This window comes from Melampsora larici-populina, assembly GCF_000204055.1.
Source record: "Melampsora larici-populina 98AG31 unplaced genomic scaffold MELLAscaffold_10, whole genome shotgun sequence".
Classification (NCBI taxonomy): Eukaryota; Fungi; Basidiomycota; class Pucciniomycetes; order Pucciniales; family Melampsoraceae; genus Melampsora; species Melampsora laricis-populina.
The window spans coordinates 72,132-82,604 of NW_006768774.1; the positions used below are offsets into that span (position 1 = coordinate 72,132).

A 10,473-nucleotide genomic window follows, 5' to 3' on the forward strand; every position below is an offset into this window, starting at 1 on the left:
ATCGTTTTTTCAAGACCTCGCTAAATCAAATATGATTGATTAATTTTGTCTTGGTTTAAAAGTTTGGGAATTTGGTCCATCAAATTTGGACTATCTTCCATGATCGATTGATCCCAATTTTCATCAATGTCATCATTCGAAATCTGAGATTGAAGTGATTCAAAAAGTTGAAGATTCCATGCTCATGTATCAAATTCATCTGAAATCCTTTCCCGAAAGAATCATTCCATCTTTAAATGCACCTACTTTGATATCTAACCAATCTGATTCTTCTATTCTATTGAAGTATCTTCTGTAAGATCATGATCGATTTGAATGTTGAATACATTCAAGATTTCGTTCATTAATCGAGTCGATTTTGGGCTTGTTGATGAAGTTGATGGTGATTTAAGTTTTGAAGCATCAGAGGAATCGATGCACTTATCATGCATGCTGCTTTCCTGCTATAATCAATCTGATCACACAAACACATCAATCAATTCAAACTCTAAATCCGATCACTTGGTACCAATTCAGGAATGTAAACTCTAGAAGCAAGTTCAGAAATTGGATGTCGAGTCAGAACCAGTGAAGGATAAATCAAAAATTTGGATTGGTGCTCTAGAGGTGATATTTGCACAGCTGAGGTGAGTTTAAAGACATTGCTCTGTCTAAGATGCAATGAAGAATCAATAGAAAAGAAAAGGTTGGGTAGTCAATTTTTTCGAATAAAAGCTAGACATTGGTCAAACTTAGTCGGGCATTCAAATGCTTAAGTAAGGGACTCACAAACAAAGCTTAAAGGTGGATGATTCTTATGCATTGATGGACACCAATGCAACAGTCAAATGGCCCTCATTGACATCATGCTTGATGGTTCAAAGAGTTGGTGGTTCTTATTGCCTAATTTCGAGAGGTTGTGATGGGCTGGAAAGGTGATTAAGCTTTTGTATCTATTTCATGGAGATTGCAAATTGAATGGATTAAGCTTAATGAGTTCGTTGATCAGGTGCCGAGACTGACAACGTTTGTTGATTGGAGTGGAAGAAGAGATGTGAAGAAAAGGGGAGAGACACGTGCAAGTCAGAAAGTCTTGGTTGCACGCGGAAACCTGTAAATTGTGAACAGGGTTTGGGGGTTTTGGAAGTTTTATCCGTGAACGAGGTTTCCCTTTAACTTATATGATGAGCTGACAAGCAGAAAGAAAAGGGAAACAAATGGGAAACAAATGGGAACAAAACAGGAAAATTTCAATGCTCACATAGTTGTGAGCATCAATTTTTGCCCCTGTGAACCCAGTCCTGTCCGCCTTGGGCATACGCCTGATTTTGTGGGTATTGATGCACAAACGGCTGGAAGTTTTGTGGGTATGTCTGACCTCCAGAGTTCCCATAAGATTGATTACCATAAAATGGCCTTTGAAAACTTCCGAAGCCTCCACCAGCATTACCATTGTTGTGGCCTCGATTGCCACCTCTATTCCTCCTGAATGGCCTACCATTCAAACCACCTTCACCTCCGGTTCTCTCTCTCGGTTGCTGATCAGCTTGGAGTTTGGACGAGCTAGCAGCTGGTAACGCTTTAACCAAAGGTTGGCCGAACTTCTGTTGACCTGGAGCGTACGGGTTCTCCTCGTACATCAGATCTCCTGCACACTCTGCATCCCACCTGGCTCGTTGGGCTGCCTCGGCTTGCACACCCTCTGGTAAGACCACCTTTTCCACCTTTTTCCCCTTCTTCCCGTTCTTTCTGATTTTGTACATTATCCTTGATCGTTTCCTGAAAATAAGAGCTCTGATCGCTAAATGATATCTTAATCCCACCATCCAGCATTTATGTTTAACCATCAGATTATTCACCACTTCTTTATGTTGTGTAATATACTTTGCATAAGCATCATGGCCGTAGAGTTCCTTTGCGTAACGTATCTCTAGATCGCAGGCCAGGATAAATTCCCCGTACGTCATCTGCCGCTCTAGGTCGCATTCAGAGGTCAAGGTGATGAAGCGTTTTCTCTTCTTTGTACCATCGTCGACGGTCGAATGGTAGGCATCAATGTATGACCGTTTAAAAACCGAGAGTGGCACATATCTTTTCAGTTTCCTGAAGCTCTTCCCCCAGTACTCAGGGAGGTCAGGTAGATCTAGGCCTTGCATGACCTTAAACTCAAATTCGACGTTTGGTTTCACATAAGTTCCATCATTGTTGTGCCTATCCAAGGATGAATCTGATGAGCTCGAAGATTCCGACGAGGTGTTGTCTGACAAATCATTGGCTGACGAATCGGAGTCTGAGGAGGAGTCACTCGAGCTCGATGATGATGAGTCGCTCCTGGAAGAACCTTTCTTTTTCTTCTTACTCCCAGCCTTCTTACAAGATCTCCCTTTTGATCTCTTCTCTCGACTCTTCTTCTTGCTTTTCCTCTTCCCCCTACCATTCTCATTCTCCAACTTCTTAACCTCCTCCTTCAAGCTCTGGAGTCTCTGTTCTTCCAACATCTCTTTCTGTAGGAGCTGGATCATCCCCATGTCCGCTTTTTTGATCGCTTCCAACAGTTGATCTATCAAGGTTCGTTGGGGTTTTGATCGTGTTTGCTGTGGCAAAGCACTACTTGGTGGCTCCACGAGGACGTGGTTAGCCAGAGGTTGGGTCATCTGGGTGTTCAGCTTCGGTGGGTGACTGAGCTCTTCCCCTAAACCTGCCGCAACCAAACAATAAGAGGAGACCGTATTGTCAGTCATCCACACTCTAGTGACCAAAGGATTCCAATGATTCAGGAATTTAACAAGAGACACGCCAGGAGTTTCTCTTCAGACTAGAGGTAAACGCTACACAAATCTCTTTGGATTGGAGCTCATTGGATTGACCCCCCCAAAGTAACACCTTCTCCTAGGACTATCCACCTGGCTCTGGATAAACTCCGGCCCACCTGTTGCCTTTTGCAAGGGTGCTTAGGTCGTTCCTTCAATCTACGGAGACTCACGGTCTCAACGTCCTGGGAGCTAAAGAGCTACTACCAGAAGGCTTTCACGCCAGGGAGCTTATACCAGCTACTACCATGAATGAGGGAGGACTGTGTATGGGCGAGAATAGAATTGGACGGGTGGGGAGTTGAAAGGTAAATAACTCACTGTGATCTCTATCGATCAAGTTGGCGTAGGCTTCTCTGTCCTTTACGAAGCTTCCATCATCCTGCAATGGATTGCCATCCCCTGCCCTACTACCTTTCCCCTTCTTCCCTTTTGCCTTTGCCTTCTTCTTTGGCACGCTGGCTTTCTTTTTCTTCTTAGCCATTTCCTCCTCCTCAGATGAATTGCTACCGTCATCTTCTTCATCCGAAAGTTCCAATATTAGCGCATCTTTCTCCTTATACAATCCAACTCCGATCGACGCCTTCGAGACCGGTAAGTCGTCCTTCACTGCGGTCGACGTACCATCTGAAGCATACGGCATCGTCCGGAGGGTAGGCGGTAAAGTCGAACTCTCCCCTGGTAGCGGTTGAGTACTTGGTTGTAGATCCGCTGGGTTGTTGGAAATTAAATCTCTCGAACCAGCACGTCGTTCTCTCTCCTCTGCTTGTTCCTTCAACTTGAGGGCGTGAGACTTCTTCTTTTCTTCTTCTAATCGTTGAGCTTCTAACATCCTTTCTGATTGATATTGCGGTTTAGAATTCTTTTGTTTCAGTTGTCTCCACATTCAATAAGTGTAAGACAGACGTAGACGGGTTATAATGTTTATAGAGTTTACTAAACTTTTTCAGAAATTTTTATAAGAAAGAAATTCTATGTGAAGAATCTAAGTTGCAGGGGAGTCAATGAGAAAGTGCGGGAGAGGAATGTAGGAAGAGAGAGAGGAGAAATTTTTCTCTCTATGGCTCCCCTACATTCTATGGTAACCAGATGTCATCTGTTTACCTCGTGACATCCCGCCCGCTATTGACACTCCCTCTCCACTTGAGAATGGAATTTTGTGTACCTCCGCAAGCTCTGGGAACACCACCAAACTTTGTTTATTCCGCCTTTAAACCTTGTAGATGATAATCCCTACAAGTTTATTCCTTTTCCATAAGTGATTTACTAGCCCAAAAGAAGCTAGTAGCTCACACCCTTGAAGTGCAAGCCTAAAGATTGGAGTTGTCAATTGGACAAGACAAATTGATCCTCAGTCAATACATCAATCCTTAGGCAGTTAGTAAAAATACAACATGACCTGCTTCCGTTTTAATTTGGCTGTTGGTATTTGCAGCCCACAAAAAAACCATGTAGGTGCTGGCCAAATTACGTCTACAGGGCTTTTTCCCACGAAAAAGCACCTAAAAATATGATGTATGTGCTCAAAACTTTTTAAAATGATGCCTACAGGTTAAAAAACCCATGTAGGTGTCATTTGGATACGCCTACATTCTAAAAATGAAATGCAGGCGCTTTTTTTCAGCGCCTACATATGCAATTCAAAATGTAGGCGCTATTTTCAAGCGCCTACATGGGAAACTCAATGCAGGCGCTGTCTTTGAGCGCCTACATCTCAAAAAAATCATGTAGGTGTGATTTTTTGTAATTCTTGAGCGCCCACATTCCATTTTCTGTATGTAGGCGCTGGCAATTGAGCACCTGCTATGTAGGCGCTTAAAAATTACGCCTACATGGTTTTTAAGGCATGTAGGCGTAAATTACAAGCGCCTACATTTTTGGCTCAAATAAGCGCCTACGTCACCGTGCCCGTTGGTAGGGCCCCCGGCGTCGGGGGCCTTCAAGTGATTGTAGGTTATTGACATTTTTATTCATTTTCGCGAAGAATAAGCGCAACAAAACACTTAGCAGAACTCCATTCTGAGTAGCTGCTGAACGTGTTGAACTGTCTCGAAACTTCTCAATCATTACTGAACCATCTCAACAGGTCTCAACACCTCAGGAAATCACTGAACGATCTCAACACCAAGAACATTCTCCCCAGCACGATGATTCAGCGCGTAGATTGGGTTACCATTACCAACTTCCATGAATTTAGGTAGATCAGTTACACCTGAAGGAAATCCAAATGATTATCCCCTTTAGGTGATTTGAGTAATAATAGTACCCTACATTTGAAATGAGTCATAATTACAGAAGACCATTAGGAATCGAATCACTTAAATCAAATCGACCGTCCAAACAAATTTCATCACCCAATAATCGACCGTTCTCCCTCCCAATTAATTGACTACAAGAGGAGCACAAGCACCACCTGCTACTTCTTCTACAAGTGAAAAACAGATGATATCAATCGATATCTCAATGTATTTAAATCCTTTGTAATCTATCTGAAATGTTTGAGCGCATTTTTAGAGATATCGATTAGTAAAACCAAGCTCTGACAAGAGGGTATCATTCGATTCATAATCGATTTGAAAAGTGAGGTTGAGATATTTACATAATAAGTATAAAGCCCACAAGCCAATTTATAAAATCTATTCAAAAACTTTTGTAATCTATGTACTAGCGTGCTCTAGCGTGACTTCAAGTAGACATCTGCTAGTAAAGTGTGAAGCTCTGTAAAAGCCGGTACAGTAGTGAGAAAAGCTCTTTCCGTGACAGAGAGCTTGGAAAGAAAGATGGGACAATAGAAGTTGATCGGCAAGCCTTTCTTCACACGGCTTGAGGAATCCACGCGTATGGCAGGTTTCCGTCTTCTGTCAAGCCTTGTAGCCGCGTATCTGGATCCTTTTGAACTAGAAATGTACTTATACGATAGCTTGTCCACAGCGTGCAAGAACTCTGCATACTCTGGGCTTCTCCAGATCATACCTACTGCACGAGCTGGACATTCTCCATCATCCTCGGTATTGGAGCAGCATCCAACATCGGGAAGTAAGGTCAAGGTATCGGCTTTTAAGACTTCTTCAATGGTTGCTTGTCGATATGCTAACATCTGGAATATTACGCACAATCAGCTACAAGAAATCCACAACGATCTATGAAACTTCGTACCTGAGCTTTGTCTTTCTTCCTTTTATTCTTCAGTTTGAGGTTTTGGTTTCTGCGCTGTCTATGCGCCTGATCAGATTGACCACGCAGCCATCGCTCCAGGATGCCCATACAGATCGGATCACTATCATGCTCTGGATTGACTTTGTATTTAGAGAATGAATCCAGCACCATCGCACGTCTGAAGAACTTCACAACAAACGCCAAGATTGTTTGATTCCAAGGCGATTTATCAGACTGCTCCCATGCGAAGGTCGCGCGCGGGAAACCAAAGATGCGGAGGTCTTGTAAAAAAAGACGTCGGGTTGTTGTCCAGCAGTTCTTCTGTCGACGGGAATTTTTCGTTGCAGATGGACTAGCTGGGGCCAAAGGCATAGCAAATACACGAAGATCATTGATGACATCGTCATATGTTACGTCTGGTAGTTGAGATAATTCATTCTGAGTCGGTTCTGGGGGATGAGCGGTAGAAGTCTTTCCAAGTAAGAACTTGACGAAATCGATGACAGCTTGAGAGAAATTAGAGTTCCGATCAGGCAACGACTGCGCGACTTCTTTGTTTTGAGACTTGATGGAGACTGCTCGATGGTTTTCTTCATTCAGAGCCATAGTACAATGTGATTTGATTTGAGATAGATTGGAAAATGATATTTGTAAGGATAGTAAGGATACGGAAAGGATACGGAAGGCTGGGGAGACGTAAAAAGGAGACAAAATCAAACAGGATGGGATGTTTGACACTTCTATTATGAATGGCTGTGATCACGGCGGATCAAGAGAACAAGGGGAACAGGGGGAAACATAAGAACAATGGTGTATAGTCAAACTTAACCCGGGCTCTAGATCACAAAAACTCAGCACTGGGATACCTTTGTCTCTAGTAAAAAGCGAATCTAATCCCAATAAGCGGTATCAGATCAGCGGTATCAAAATACTCATGAAGAGGTTACGAAGAAAGCGTTGCATTGAATCGGTAAGATTGTTCAGACCTCCCAAGTATCAATCCAGAAACTAATAATGTACAAATGTAAAAAGAAATAGTATCTCATCTAAAAAGGAAAAACATGTACAACTAACAAAAAACAATACATAAATCTAGCAAAAAGATAAGGTATACATATAACAAAAAAGATATGTATCTAGCAAAAAAACAACAACAAAGACAGCATGCACATCTTATGAAGAAAAATGAAATGGAGAAAACAAGCAAATTAAACACAATCACTAAAAACACTCTGGAGACATGATGATGTGCATTATCTACGTCCTGTGTCTGGCTTGCGCCAATCCCGTGCCTCTTCAATGAGCGCTTGAATATCACAATTTTTGTGAGAGAGCCGCAACTCTTCTTTCAACGCCTTCGATATAGATGACAGGTAAGTATTGCTGACCATAAACCCGGGCAATCCTTTAGGAGGGTGACAAGAAACCCTTTGTTCCTCTTCCATCTCCCGATGCTTGCCACGCTCCAAAGTTTTGATTGCTGTAGTATGATCCTTGCTTTCGGTTTGACAATTGATGTACAGCTTGTCAAGTTCATGAAGGAAAGTTCCTAAAGCTCTTGATCGCCAAGGTAACTTTAATCTGAACCGAGTCCCAGAGTCATCAACCTCGTCCTCCGAATGAATGGACGCTGTGGTTAGGAGACGGCGTAGCTCAGTGTGAGATGAGAAGTACTTTTTCATTGCTTTCTCGCGCATCTCAGAGACCTTCAATGGCATTGCAGTTGTAAGCCACATGTTCAAAATGAACTATTGTATTAATGAAAAGACTGACCCTCTTTCGGGATCGCTTGCGCGCACCCTTCTCACGTGAAGATAACTGCTTGACCTGCAGTTCGTGTTCTCGCGCAGAATTTTCCGCTATGGTTGACTCTTCGTGAAGGTCTGGTGAATATTTTTGCCGCTTATTCTCATACCATCTTTCCAAGATGAGAAACTCGTTTTCAGGTGTGACGAGGTTAGTATCTATAGCATATTCATCAGCTCCGCCTCGACGGTAACATTTGTCCCACTGTTGCAGAATAAGGGTAGAAACAGCTTCGTTCCAAGTCGTTTTCAGGGGGCTGTCCCAGTCAAAAGTACACCTTGAAAACCCCGCCAGTGCTAAGGCGGCTTCACAAGTCCTCGCCTCTTGGATAGAATACTTGAGTCTTGGATTCCTAAGTGGTACTCGCGACACAAAATCAATTGGCTGAATTTGTGAGTTGGCTTCCTCAGCTGCGTCGGCCTCCACCATGAGGATATATTTTTCTTTCGCGGATGGATGAGTTCGTAAGTAACGTTCACGAGCAATATTCATAGCTTTCTCAATGTACTTCCTTCTCGCTAGTCTTCGTTGTTCCCAGGCCAGACATTCTTCAGCCGAAGGAGGGTCGGGGAGAGTACCAGAGGATTTCACCGTCCGACCTTTGCGTTGCACACCAAGGAGAAGCTTAACATAGTCCTGAATAGCAATAGCCATTGCACTATGATGCGAAGGGGTTTTCTTGACGCTAGCATACTTCTCCAAGCGTTTTGCACCGTGTCTATGTTTTGTTTCCTTGGCTCTTCGATTTTTACGTTTACGATTGTACATGATGTCTTCTGATAGATCAATTGTACCTTCCGAATCAGAGTTTGAATCTATGGAGTTTAGCTCCGAATGTGATTCTGAATGTGATTCCGAGCCATCAGAATCCAGCTCATCTGAATCTGTGAAGGCAAATCGTCAGCAATGAGTTTTTTCATCCGACATGGTAAGAGTTCAGTTACTTACTTGGTTCAGTGAACAACGATGGAGTATGATTGGTGGAAGTTGATCGGGATGGACCAGAGATAGGCAATTCGCCTCGAGAAACTGTAGGTCGCGACATCTGGTCTGATCGGGATGGACCAGCGATAGGCAATTCGCCTCGAGAAACTGTAGGTCGCGAGATCTGGTCTGATCGGGATGGACCAGTGATAGGTGATTCGCCTCGAAGAGAAACTATAGGTCGCGACAGCTGGTCTGGTCGGGATGGACCAGTAAGAGGAGATTCGTCTCGAAGAGACACCGTAGGTTGCCGCATCTGGTCTGATCGGGATGGACCAGCGAGAGGCGATTTGTCTCGAAGAGACACCGTAGGCTGCCGCATGTGGTTCGATCGGGATGGACCAGCAAGAGGTGATGGTGATCTCTCTTGAAGAGGAAACATGTGGTCTGATCGGGATGGACCAGCAATAGGTGATTTGCGTCGTAGAGACACCGTAGGTCGCGACATCTGGTCTGATCGGGATGGACCAGCGATTGGCAATCTCTCTTGAAGAGAGACCAAAGGTCGCGACGTCTGGTCTGATCGGGATGGACCAGCGGTAGGGTACTTGCCGCGAGGAACCGTAGGTTGCGACATAGGTTGAGATTGAAATTGATGACTAGATGAAGAGCACAAGCTTATCGAAGCGGGATTGTAGGGGGGCATTGTTTGCTCGAGAGGCTCGGCTCTTGATCGTGTATCACTGAAGTAGTGATCATCCTCATCATATACAGTGCCATTAAGGCGATCACTATAAGTAATTTGACACTCTGAGGAATTATCGTTGTGGTTTGGGTTTGAAAGTTGCGGGCAAGGGAGAGCACTCGCCGGCGCAGCTTGATGAGTTGAAATTGGCAAGGGCTGTGTTGAGGTTGAAGTGGGGTGTCTTGTGCGTGGTGAGAAATGGGGTATGTCGGGAGCTGGATGCGTGTGTTGTGTTGAATAAGTGAAGGTTTGGTATTGATGGGTGTAGGGATCAGAGAAGACCTCTTGCATTGATTCAGATGTAGATGTTTCACCTCGGTCATACTGCCAATATTGGTTTCCATGCTGAAGTGGGGGTATGTTGTGAAAATTCGGTATGGAATAAGTGATCAAAGGTGAGTTAGAAACCAAGGAGTCGCGTAGAGGGTTCAAACTGTCAGCTTTAGAGGTGAGTGATGAAGATTGGATAGCCGTATTAATTTTGGGAGCCACAGAAACAATGTTCGAAGATTTGGGGAGATTCTGCGTTGCATCGCTATTGTCAAACTTGTTTACAGCCAAAAGTGCTGCGGTATTGAGCTGGTCCCGTGAGCGTTTTGTATGTTTAAATCGATTGATTTTAGAAATGGATTGTTCTTTTTGTGCGATCGTGGGAGCATGTTCAATTCGGTCACACGGGTTATTGTGCTCCAGAGGGATTTTAGCTAGAGATGTACGTTGCGTATTGTAGATACTCAAGTTGAGTGATGAGGATTGAGTGGCTTTATCTGTTGAGGCGGGATTTGGAGCAGTTCGAGAGTTGGGTGTGATGACTGATGTTGGGGCTGAACATTCTGGATCACAGTGTCTTTGAGAATGCGGCACACTTTTATGAGTGACAAAGTCTGTGTTCTCAAAGGTAGGTTGAATCAAATATGAGTTATTGAGCAGAAAATTAAAGCAGAAAACCAATTGATCACTGAAATACTGACATTCTGGGACCATACTCATTTCACTCGACGGAAGTTCCAATGGAATTGATTCAGCATTGAATCAAGAAGATCGTCAAGGGCT

The 10,473-nt window shown here is 43.7% G+C and overlaps 1 protein-coding gene across 1 annotated transcript; it reads right to left on the reverse strand.

Annotated features, from left to right (window-relative positions):
• Window positions 1–8,691: 8,691 nt before the first annotated feature.
• MELLADRAFT_104539 (uncharacterized protein) lies at window positions 8,692–10,410 on the reverse strand (the record flags this gene model as incomplete). Its single annotated transcript, XM_007407932.1, has 2 exons — window positions 8,692–10,304; window positions 10,392–10,410. The coding sequence occupies 2 exons, from the start codon at window positions 10,408–10,410 to the stop codon at window positions 8,692–8,694; spliced, it is 1,632 nt and encodes a 543-aa protein (XP_007407994.1).
• Between the last annotated feature and the right edge of the window lie 63 nt (window positions 10,411–10,473).